This window comes from Sarcophilus harrisii, chromosome 3, assembly GCF_902635505.1.
Source record: "Sarcophilus harrisii chromosome 3, mSarHar1.11, whole genome shotgun sequence".
NCBI classification, from domain to species: Eukaryota; Metazoa; Chordata; class Mammalia; order Dasyuromorphia; family Dasyuridae; genus Sarcophilus; species Sarcophilus harrisii.
Window position 1 is genome coordinate 440,283,746 of NC_045428.1, and position 12,711 is coordinate 440,296,456.

General features: G+C 43.5%; 1 protein-coding gene across 7 annotated transcripts in view; it reads left to right on the forward strand.

Moving 5' to 3' along the window:
* Positions 1 to 10,149, forward strand: part of ATP8A2 (ATPase phospholipid transporting 8A2) — a 702,047-nt gene extending 691,898 nt beyond the window's left edge. For all 7 annotated transcript variants that reach the window (XM_031960776.1, XM_031960775.1, XM_031960778.1 and 4 more), the window contains 2 exons: positions 1,649 to 1,740; positions 9,767 to 10,149. In XM_031960776.1, the coding sequence (XP_031816636.1) occupies positions 1,649 to 1,740; positions 9,767 to 9,864 (190 nt within the window). In that variant the 3' untranslated portion in view covers positions 9,865 to 10,149. The remainder of the gene's footprint in view (positions 1 to 1,648; positions 1,741 to 9,766) is intronic.
* The last annotated feature ends 2,562 nt before the right edge of the window (positions 10,150 to 12,711 follow it).

Genomic DNA, 12,711 nt, shown 5'->3' on the forward strand with positions numbered 1-12,711 from the left:
ACTATGCTGAGAACCTTAATAATCTGTATGAGATGGTTTCTGCCTTAAAGGAATTAAAACTTTCTTGGGATGAATCAGTTTCCAGTGATTTTAGAAAAAAACAAAAACAAAAATAAAACAAAGCAAATAAAAAGCAGTAATCACCAAACTCCCTCTAGAGCCTTTTCCCCCATGTGGCTGCTTCCTTATCCTCCTCCTCCTCCTCATGCCTTGACTTTTTGCAATCTGGCTTCTGTTCTCATATCCACTGATATTGACCTCTGTAGTGTCTTCAGTAATCTTTCTTTCTTCCTTCCTTCCTTCCTTCCTTCCTTCATTTCTTTCTTTTTTCTTCCTTCCTTCCTTCCTTCCTTTCTTTTTCTTTTTTCTTCCTTCCTTCCTTCCTTTCTTTCTTTCTTTCTTTCTTTCTTTTTCTTTTTTCTTCCTTCCTTCCTTCCTTCCTTTCTTTCTTTCTCTCTTCCTTCCTTCCTTTCTTTCTTTTTCTTCTTCCTTCCTTCCTTCCTTCCTTCCTTTCTTTCTCTCTTCCTTCCTTCCTTCCTTTCTTTCTCTCTTCCTTCCTTCCTTCCTTCCTTCCTTTCTCTCTCTCTCTCTCTCTCTCTCTTTCTTTTTTGTCTGGGGTCCTTTTGACTCACAAGTGAATGACTCTGCCAAGACTCCCAGAAATTAAGGAATGGGGGGTGTGCTTAGCCCATTTATGAGAAGGTTTGATTAGGTATTGAGACAGGAAGAGCTGGATTTGAATCCTGTCTCTTATATGCCAATATCAGAACCTCCCCAGAACTCAGTTTATTCATCTTAAAAATCAAAACAATAGCATCTGCCTCAACAGGGCTGTTGTGAGACCCAAACGAGATTATGAACCACAAATCAACTTAAAAGCACCATATAAATGTTAGTTATTGTTGTTAATAACATCCTAAAACCTCATTTAGCTATGAGGCTATTTTACAGCCTTTTTGGTGCTTTAATAGCTTAGTAACAGGAGCCATCATGGCACCCAAAGTCAGGACAACCCCTGGAACAGTTATTTTCGAAATAAGGATGGTACTCTGGTTTCTCTTCAGATAGTATAAAACTTTCGCCTTTTACAAAAATGATGATAATGATGATGACTTATCTTTGTGAATTAGACAGAAACTCACTTTGATTTTAGATGTTGCAGATCTGAACACAAGAAGTGAGTTCTTTAAGAAAGAAATTTTTCTTAATTAGGCCTTTCAAAAGGCAAGCAATGAGGAGGTTTGAACTGGTGCTATTTATGACTTTGGTGTTCATAAAAACAAACTCCCAAGTGGGAATAGTAACTTTAAAGATGGGGAGCAAAAAAACACATCCTCCTTCCTCTCAAAGGTGTCCTGAGAAGTGGGCAGAAAAGGGCACTTGCAGGACCCATCAATGAAGTGGAAGAGGAAGACCAGAGCTGTGTGAGCTTTTTAAAGAAAAACACCCAATGTAGTAACAGATTTTACCGATGGATTGCATCTCTTGTAAATAGGGGGACAACTTTTGAAAGGCATTTTTCTTGAGGTGCAGAAACTTGCTTTCCCACCCTCCCCTGTTTTATTTTACAACCTGAAGTTATTCAGCGAGTACCTCTGAGACCTACTTAAAGGAGATGGAGAGTGACCCTTGTTTGATTTCCTTACAGCTTGAATGAGCGAGATCACTTGTTAAAGAGACTGGGCAGAAAAACGCCTCCGACTCTCTTCCGTTCAAATTCTATCCAGCAAGGTGTATCACGTAAGTAACTGGCTGAAACCCAAACAGGTAAAGAGAAAAGGGGGAGGCTTAATTAAGAGAGTAGGGGAAAGGACTGAGCTGCCAACCCAGAGACATAAATTTGGAAGTGGAATTAGTCTATATGGCTCCAGGCAAGTATAACTTGAATGTAGGTAATTCCCTGGGACCCAATCAAATGCCTGAATGACAAAATCCTTATATTTAAAATCCTGATGTTTTCAAGATCCCTCCATAAGAGACCCAAAAAGATTTTTTTTAAGCTAAAATACTTTGTTTGGAATTCTGTTTTTTTTTTTTCTTAAAGAAAATTTATAAACTCTGGTTTATATAAATAGAACAATACTTTTGTGATGGTCCAAACTTAAAGTTGTTTAATCCGAGTCCCATTCTTTTTCCTCCGCTTTCCCTTACACTTTCACACCTTTTTGTTGCTGGGTCTCCTGGCAATGACACCTAAGCTTGGCAGGGGCCCACCAGAATTGGCCACATCCTTTGAAGAAGGCCCTTCTGCCAGCACAGCCCCTGGGCCTTGAGGCAGACCTCCCTAGGCCAGGGGGCACAGATAATTCTTCTAGGAGAGAATGTTCAGAGAACTGAAGGTTTATCAGAGTCTGAGGTGTGGACTACCTCCAACTTTTAGAGAGAGGCCTGGAAACCCACAGGAATGTGCCCAAAGAACCAATCTGGAGGCTTCGGTAATCTTGGCAAAGGAGAACAAACCAAGTAGCTTATTGTATAGACCATTTGTAATGGAAGGACTTTCAAAGTTGCACCATCAGCACTTCCTGTTTGGTCCATTTAAAGTCAAATGACCTTTGCTATTTGCCTGCCTGGACTCTGCTCTCTCTGGCTCTCCCACTCCTACCTCCCCCCTGGATGTCCCGATCCTCTCTCCCAACTCCCCTGCCCTCGCGGCTCCCTCCTTGTCCCTCTTTCCTCCCTGCCTTCCGCTCTCCCCTCTTCCTGCTTCCCTCCCTCCATCTTTTGACTTTCCCCCTCCCTAGGGAGGCTGAGGAGGAAATAGCTGGCAGAACAAGAAGGTGAAAATGAATCGGTAAATGGTTGTAAAAATACATCATTGTGTACATAGCACAGACATTGAAAGGATTTGTGTTAACAATCTGAGCTGAATTATATGTGCTAAGATTCCAAAATACCTTTCAAACCAAAAAAAAAAAAGACTTTTTTTTTTTTTTTGAAACCTTCTCTTCCCCCCTTCATAAATGAATAAAGGCTCAAATGGTCATCCGGAACATACACAAGATCATACATAACTTAGGATATGTATTTCATGGGAGTAACTAAGTCCGTGCTCTTGGGGAAGAAACCTCATTTCCTAAACATTAATTACTACAGCACATCTTCTGACTCCAGGGAATGTGAAGGAATATACAACAGGCAATCCAGGAAGCATAGTGAATAGACCTCCAGATGTAAAAATGACTTAATTTTAATAATATTGTTAATGGTAATAATAGCATTTATAAAATACTTTAAGATTTTAAAAGTGCTTTACATGTTATCTCATTTGATCCTCACAACAACCCTGGGAAGTAGGTGCTATTATTATCCCCGTTTTACAGATGAGGAAATTAAGGCAAAGAAAGGTTCTGACTTGCCCAGAGTCCCACAGCTGAGAAATATCTAAGATGAGATTAGAACTCCATGCACTGGGAGACAGAGCTGCCTCTGCAAAATCTTATTTTAAAAAAATTGTCCTACCTTCAGCAAACATCACCCTGATCAGTCAGTAGTCATCAGTACTGAGATAACATGTAAAGCACTTTTAAAACTTAAACTATTATATAAATGCTATTATTACTATTAACAATATTATTTAATAAAAAAAGACTCAGGTGAGGGTGATTTTTTAAGTAATAAAATATTTTTAAGTTTTTTTAATCTTATTTTACTTCAGTAATTCACCACTCGAAGAACCAGCTATTTTTTTTTTTTTTTTTTTGGAAACAGAAATGGTTATCTAGTGATTAATTTTTTCTGGAAATGAAGAGCTTTAAGCAGCTTCTCTTCCTTGTTACTGACATCAATAGTATAATATAATAAAAATTCACTGGCCTGGGATTCAGGAAATCTTGAATTCTATTCCTGCCTCTAAGTCTTATTCTTCTCTGTGTGAATTGGGGAAAGTTGTTTACAACATTTCTGGGTCTTTGTTTCCACATCTGCAAGAAGTAGGGGATCAGTAAGGTCCCTTTCTCATCTCTAACATTCTGTGATTATGTGTGACTTTCTCCATCCTGTCCATTGATAATCCCCTCAGCTTCTTTGTGCCTCAGTTTACCCTGTAGTATTAAGATAAACCATCACTGGATTCGTAGAGCAAGAGCCACAGAAAAACTGCCGATGCAATTTGATCATTAGGACCACCTCCTCTCTTCAGTGATAGGAATCTGTGTCTTCAATAAGATTTCACCAAAACCTTATTGGATTTAAAAAGTCCACTAGAGAATAGCATTTAAACTTAAATTAATGGGGGGGGGGGGAGGAGGGGGGAAATGATATGATTGATTTCTGGGTCTTATCTTATATCCTGACTAGAGAGAGGTGAAAATAGCTCGGAAATTCTCCCTCTTTCCCTTCCCTATTCCCCTGTTTCTGGTCGTGGTAGATCTTTAGGAAGCACATGCATGAGGAAAGAAAAAGAAAGCTCCAAGCTGGCTCCACTGAGCATATATCTGGGTCCACATCATTACTTTCAAGGCTGTCGTGGCTTCCTGAAAGATTTATGAAAGTGGGAAATTAAAAAAAAAAAAAAGTTTCCGGTGAGCTGAAGCATTTGGATGCAAACAGCAATTAAAAGTTCATTAGCCCGTGTCCCCAATGGAAGCGTCATGCATCTTTGTCATGCTGATGTTGTGGGGGCTGGGCAGGCAGGCTTTTTAGGTGGCTTTGTCTACCTGTTCTCCCACAACTGGTCTGGTTCCTACCTGGGCTTCTTGGAGGAAATCAGGCCTTCTGTTCCTAACAGTTTCTTGGGAAGACACTGCTTCCCTTTCCTCCAGAGAGGCGAGCAGCCAGCCCGTGGGAGCTGGCTGGCTCCCGGCCCTTTGGAAACGCCAGCGGGTGTTTTACATCATGAGAAGCTGGAGGTTGGCTGGCTGCGCCTTGCTTTTCCAAGGCTGTGACCTCTGCAGCCTTTGTCTGCCCGATGGCCTGGTGGTAGTGTTTGGTAGGAAGAAAAATCCTCCTCGTTGTGGCCACACACCTTCCCAGGGCTGCAGGACTGAGCAACCCCCTTGGAATGCCTGTGGGAAGCGCCGGCCCTCGAGGGAAGGGCCCACAATCCTCAGGCCCTCAGGCCCTGCGCACTCAGCTCCTCCAAGCGCCACACACCCAGTGGGGATCCTGGGCCTGGACCCGGGCAGGAAGACAGTCCGGCCTTTCATCAGACTAGGCAACATAATGCGCTAACACGAAAAGCACAGGTTTGGAGCTGGAAAGGACCCCAGAGATCAAGTCGTCTGATTGCCTTCTTCCACAGAGTAGGCCCGGAGAGGCAAAATCACTTGTCCCCAGTCAACAGCTAGGATCTCGAACGAGAAGGGGCCTTCCATGTCCTACAAACCAACCCCGCACTTAACAGATGAGGAAACCAAGGTCACACAGGTAGCAATTAGCAGATTGAAGGTCCGGTGACTCCAACTCCAGAGCTTTTTCCTCCGCCCCCCATATTGCTTCTTCACAAAAACCATTGATTCTTTCAAGTAAGTGTTCATTTTTATGCCCATCCAAGTTCTTCTGATGAAAACACTGCTTTCTTTTCTTTAAAAAAGAAAACAAATAAATAAAAAGGGCAGCTGTGTTTCCATGGTTGGCTGGTGGTTTGCACAGCCACCTTTCTTTGGCCACTGACAGTGATGGATCCTGGCTGGGAGAACTGAGGCTTGGGAAATCTGCCACTAGTTGACCATTGGTTCTAGTCATCCATTTCTCTCTCCTTGCACTGACAGATATATAGGATTTACTCGCTCATACACATATACCTCCTTCAAAATTCTGCAAGGGAAATGTACAGTTTATTTCCCCAGCATAGGCCCTTCCTTTTCTCTTTCCCACTTCCTACTGGCCACTCCTCCATAAACACACACACACACACACACACACACACACACACATACACACCCCTCCACAGTAGATGGATTTGTCTACAATGAAATGCATACAACTAATTTCCCAATAAATAACTACTACTACTACTGAGTGATAGGAACAAGTAGCTCTTAAGATACTGCCTTCTTTGCCCAATATTTCCCAGTTCAAATAATCAATAAAACAAAACCTTGCATTTATTCTGAATAAACAAGGGTTTGAGGAAGGGGGTCTGCTGGCTAAGCACCGGGGGCATTATCAAAGACCTGCAGTGACCCTTCCAGGAGTGTACAGTCTAATTGGAGATGTGAGACCGGAGCCCACCTGAGAATAAGGATGATGAGAGCTCACATTTACCCAAGGCTTCCTAGCTTCACAAGCACAACAAAGCTGGAGAAGAAGAGTCATTCTCTAGTCATACTAAAAGCTGAACTGAGTACTGAGGGGGACAAAAAGAGTTTGATCAGTGGGAAGTGTGATAAGTTTGCCCATTGAAGGAAAGCTCAGAACAGCCCCAAAAGGCTGGACTGCTTCCTTCCAAAGAGCCCGTGCTGTGGAACTCATGTTCGATTTGCTTTTTTGGCCAAGTCACATCCTTTCTGGTTCTTGACTTCCTCATGTATGAAACGAATGGGTCAACCCAGTGATCTTCATGGTCCCTCCCAGAAGTAACATCCTATAACTCTGCTTCACAAGAGCTAGTTTTTTATGTCCCTTTTCTTAGAGAAGAAAAAAAGGTACACAAAGAAGGGAAGTATTTACCAGAAGACCCCCAGCGAATGTTAACCTTCATTATGTCTCAGAATTGCTGACTCTCGAACATTGCAAGAAACCATCAGATGTTTACTAGAAATGCTGTTTTAAAAAAAATGCCCAAGAAGTCCAACCGTAAAGGATTGCTTTCTGATTACCTGCCTTGGGAAGTGGTATTACTCATTAGTTTTAGCTTTGAAAACTGCAGAGGAAAGGCTTCTTACTTGGACTGAAGTAAGGACTCTATACAAAGAGCACCTTGTTCTGAGCAGGGAACCTGAGGTGTGGTTTGAAAGGTTAGCCTGGAGGGGAAAAGGAGGTTTGGAGCAGCCCAGCTCTAGCTGGGAGAGGGAAGTTTTCATTGTCCAGGTTGTTGATTGAAAATGTAGATGATGTCCATCCCGTAGGCAACACCAAGACAATATAAAAGCTTCCGGGAAAACTGAGAAGAGGGAAAGTAGTTTCTGGGCCCAAGGTCCAGCAGCTAGCACAAAAGGCTTAAAGCAATCAGAATCAAAGCTAAGGCTTATAAAACCACCTTTTCTGGAAGCTAATTGTAAAAGATTTCAGATAAACTTTTTCCCCCCAGTGTGAGCTAAGGGGAGAAACAGACACACGATCATCCCATAAACTGGACTCATTTTTACAGAGGAGGTCAGTGGCATTTCCAGGCACAGATCAAGGGAAGAACAAAAGGCTCACATATCCAATTACTGAGGAGTTCCCTACTTATTAAAAAAGTTTCCAAAAACTATTCCTTACCTCATTCTCTCACTGTTTTTTTTCTTTAGTCACTCAATCAGCAAACATTTATTAAGAACCTACTCTGTGCCAAGTGCCGGGGATCCAAAGAAAGGAAAAAGGCAGTTGCTGTTTGTGGTCTAATGGAGGGGGCAGCCAGGTCTATACAAACTATATTCAGCTAAATTGGAACTAATCCACAGAAGCAAGGTGGTAGCCTTAAGAGGGATCAGGAAGGGCTTCTGGAAGGACCCCAGGAAAGGAGAGGTGAGAAGGGAGAATCTTCTAGAAATGGGGGAATAGCCAGAGAAAATGTGTAGAGTTCAGAGATGGAATTTCTTGTGTGAGGAATAATAGCAAGAAGACCAGTGGATTGTGTGTGTGTGTGAGTGGACCATGGGGAGAGGCTGAAGAAAAATGTAAAAAGACTGGGAAGGCTAAGCTTTGAACACCAGCTTTGAAAACCAGAGGAGTTTTATATTTGATCCTGGAAGTGATAGGGAGTTACACGAGAGTTTATTGAGAATTTGAGGTGGGAAAAGTTATAATTTGCCTTTAATTCTTTCCTCCATTTTTCCTCTCCCATTTTTTCCTCCAAGTTTCAATTACATGAACTCTTCCCCTTAAACTCATTTCCCTTCTCTCTCTTTCCACTTATTCATGACTTCTCCCACTGCATAGGCTCTTGATGTCGCTCCGTTACATTTCCCTAGTTCCCACCCAGCATTGCTATCAGCTCAACCCTACCTACAAAGCCAGCCACATGTCTCTTCAGACCGAGGCCGATGGACACAACAGCTCCAACCTTGCTAATTCTTGGTTCTTTCCTTGTGCTCTGCTGCTTGGGAGCCAGAATAGAAACTGTTCCTCATCCTTTGTAGGAGAGCCAAGAGGCTGGCTGAGAACTTGACACACAGAGCTTTGGGATACAAGAGGCTTGAGGATGGCTCAGAATGGATGATCTCAGTGTGTCCTGAAGATGGTCGGTCTTTCACTCTCCTGTCTTAAAGGAGGAAGTTTCCCTTCCTTCTTTGTTTATGCTTCTTCTCACAATCGCCAAGCTACTCACACATGTGATTTGCCACACATCTAAAGAGCAAGTCAATTCATTCACCCACTCAAATTTGCTTTATTTTAGAATCCAGTAGACATTGCCTGATCCCAACTTTGCATGTCTGATATTTTTTTTTCTCCTTTTAAAGGATGATTGCTGATTAAGGGTCCCATTGTCAGTGATGAGTCAGGTAATCATAGACTAGCTTAAACTGATAAACCTGGATGAGAGTATCCACCTCTTTGTTGTTATTATTATCATGCTTCCGTTCAGTTGTAGTGTTTACCATTTGGATGTGATAACTTTCTAACCCCTTGATTTACAAAGTCCAGCCAACAATGCATTGTTGTTGATCCTTTCGTTGCCTTCTTGGTATATTAAAAACTTGATATGTTAAAACAGAGGAAAGAGGAATCCAAAGTTTCCCTCAAACCTGGATTATGAATGCCATCCTTCCTTTGAACCACATGCAAGAACTGAGCCTGCTGTGGCCTGAACTGCTAATCAATAAATTCCTCTTAAGAAGTTCAGCATGTTACCTTATTTATACAAACTGGAAGGAACCCACTTTAAATATTTGATTGCCAGTCCAAATCAATCTGATTTTGTAAAAAACCGAGGAATGCTTCAGGCATCGTGAAATTGCTTTGCCAACTTTCAGTATTAATATTTTTTCTTTCCTCCAGCATGTTTATAACTTTGTAAATTACTCTGTAAGGCTTCAGTTACAGGCAGAATCTGGCATTTCCGGTGCAGAAATCTCTTGATTGGTGTTGGGAAAACCTAGATACGGACCAGTGCATCCCCTGTTAACACATCTTAGTCTGAGGTTGGCAGCAGCAGGGTCCTGACTGGGAAACCTGTCTATCTCAGGGTTATTGCGTCTCCCTTCAGCAAAGGAAAGGGAAACAGCTTAGGAAGATGGAGCAAGAGACTGCTCTGATAGACACAGTCTCTGCGGCAAGGTTCTAAAGCTTTTTTTGTGTCTGAAACTCCTTTGACTATTTGTCTGATGAAGTCCCTGGATCCTTCTCAGAATTATGTTTTGTAAATTATAAAAATAAAATACCAGGGGTTAGTATATAGATGGAATATTTTACTCCTCCATTTTACAGAGCCCTTCAAATCCATCTTTGGTCAGGGTAAGAACCCTTACTCTGGGGGGAAATGGCCCACCAGGGGTCAAAGTCAGACTCTTCCGTGACCAGTGAGAACCTTCCGGGCCTCCCCTCCGGGCCTCCCCTCCGGACCGGCTACGTTGGGTCCAGGGTTCTCTGGCCAGTGTTGCAGTGGCACAGTGACAGCTTTTTCCCCCCGGGGTGCCGAATTGTGTTCTTGAGCTGATTTCCCTATGCTCCCCTCTTGCAGACGGGTACGCCTTTTCCCAGGAAGAGCACGGCGTGGTCTCCCAGTCCGAAGTGGTCCGCTCCTATGACACCACCAAACAGAGAGCCAACGTGCAGTAGGACGCTGCCCTCCCCGAGGATACCGCGAATTGATGGCGTCCAGCATCCTCAACCGAGGCCGGCAGCAACCGCGGCCGAAACACGAGAAAGAGAATTCATTTCTGTGGCCTTAGCCAACAAGTTTGCTCATTATGTCTCCCCTCTGCAAGCCCTGAGTACATGTGGTGGGGAAATTATTGTTTCAATTTGTCCGCAATGCTCGGCCTAACTTTTGTTGATGTTGTTATGAAGCATTCGACTGTGCTCTGTGAGGTGTGAAATTAAAAACATTATGTTTCACCAATATTTAAACATCGGTACAAGTTGTTCTGGGAGAAAGGTAAAAGAATTTTATGTTCCGTGAGAAACCTATCTTGCTTTAATTGGAATGGGGGTATGGAAACTTCCTGTTTTGTTAACTCGCAGACGAAGTGCGCCGGCAGCATGTAAACCTTACGCCAGGCTGGTTGTTCCCCTCGCTTTGATTTAAATTTTGTTTGTATGAAGTTGACATAAACTTCTTGATTGCAACAAAATCACAAATATGTAACGGGATGACAAGTCTGAGAATATTTATCTTACCCGTCTTAGCCTCCTCCCCCACAGTGCAACACACGGGGGTCCCGATTCGGCAGCCATGCTGCGCCCCTTCTGCAAGATTTTCCTCCCCGCCTGCCCAGATAGTATTTCTGTCCTTCTGATCCCCTGCATGGCGGGCCAGGTGTGCCAGGGGCACGGTAACCCAGCGCTGCAGCCCTCCCGGCCTTGGGACCCTCCGGCTTCTGGCCCGCAAACTCAACGGGACCCTGACCCGGATGTGAGAAATACCCTCCTCACCCCCACTGCCCCCACCCTCCCATCATAGAAGGGAACCGAACCGTCCCCATTTACTCTACGCATTAATCCTGTCCTAAAAAGGCAGTCTCCCCTGGCTGGCAGCTGAGCCCATGGGAGAAGCGCCCTTCCTACCTGTCCAGCGGACGGCATCACAGTCCCAGCCAGCAGGCGGGGGCTCTTGCAGCCCCTGCCGCCGGAGTCCACCCCAGGCAGCCGGGATCTCAGAATCCATCTTGTAATATTCACCTGCCACACTCACGATGCCTTGTTTATTTTTCCCTGCAAAGGACAAAGGATTAGCAATCCCAGCCTGAACTTTTGCAGTGGAGGGGCTCATGGAATGCCCTTCTCGCAGAAGAGGAAGGGGTAAAAGGAGCAAAAGGGGAGGATTGGAAACAGAAAGATGGCAAGGGATGGAATGGTGGAACGGAGAGGTCAGGGATCGAGGGGGTGAGGGGGAGGGAGCCATGAAGAGCTCGTGCTAATCTCCTTCAGAAAAACAAACTATAAAAATCCAGTCCAGAAGAATCTTTCCCCACACGCCAAGGAGACTGATTTGCTCTTTCAGTCCATAGCATAATGCAAGACAGTTATTTGGAGCTGACCACTTTGTACTCATGGTTACTAAGACAATGACAACAAAAAGATGCTGTTGTTTCATGTACCTGTAGCCAACTGTATTTAGCCAACCACTGTAGCCAGTGTATTTGTGTGTTGGTGGAAGACAGGGCATGGGGAAGAAAAGAAAACCAGGGGCAAGTTTGCATAGTTCTAGAATCTTAAGTATTCTTTCATTGAGGAATTAATCCTGCTTGGAAAGGATAGAATAAGAAATAGTTCTCTCTTTCTTGCTTTTTTTCAATCTTACCAAATTAAATCCATTAATCTCTCTTTTTTTTTTTAACCCAACAACTACACATTACTTGCACTGATATTTAAATATATTTTCCATTTTAAAAAAATGAACCATTCTCAATAAAAACTAAGGAAATCTATACAACAGGAAAGAATGGAGGGAGAAAATACCTTCTGTTCCCTCAGCCTAATGACCCAAATGAATGATCCAAGTTTCTAGGAGAAGCAGATGTCATCTGATGTGATTTACTTAGTCAGTGCAGACTTAGAGGCTGTGTCATTTTTCCCTATCTCTAAATTGAGGTCAGAGTGTCATGAACAAAACCTCCCCAGAGGGAAGCAGTAGATTGTGCTGAGAGGCCTGTGCTGGATGTTATCTCCGTAGAAATCCCACATGGGAGCTGTCTCTGGGCCATCCAGTGTGTGACATAGGGGCTGGCAGGTCAAACTTTATCCAGACTGTAGGGTTCTAATCTGGATCAGGTTTAATCCTACAAAACCCACTCCGGGTCAAGACCCAGCATTCTTGTTCTCTGGAACCATTACAAGCCTTAATCTATGGGGGTACACAATTGACTTGAGAGTTGTTGGGCGTGAATAATGAGTTAGTATGTTCTGGACCTTCTGGGCAAAAAGAAAGCACAGATCACTCTGTGTAAACTGAATTCTGGGTTCATTTGCAGAGATGCTCATGCTAGCAAAGACAGCCTTTGAAAGTAGCCACGAAAAGGTGATTGACTGGGCAGGGTGGTGGAGCAGAACAAACTGAAGCTTTCTGCTTGGCAGTCTGGATTAACACTTCAGTTCTGATCAAAAAGGACTTTCTCTTTTCAGCCCCAAATCCTGGCCAATAGGCTGGAACTAAGTCCTGGGGAGCCATTGAGGCACCCACCCCATTCTCTTCAGTTTAAGATACTTGGGGTTTCCTTCCCGTTTTCCCCTTCACTCTCATCCCTCTCAGTAAAGAAAACACACAAAATTTTTGGTTAGAAATCAAGGTACCATGCCATATCTGCACGTTGTGGATAGAAGATACTGTTTCTTTAGCACCTTTAGAGTAATATTTTTAAAAGTGAACCAAGGCTTTAGCAGAGCACTGCTGAGAAGTCTGTTGACGTTTTCTTTTCCTTGACAAGGCTTCAGGTCTTGCTGTAGGGAGCTGGCAGTGGAAATCGG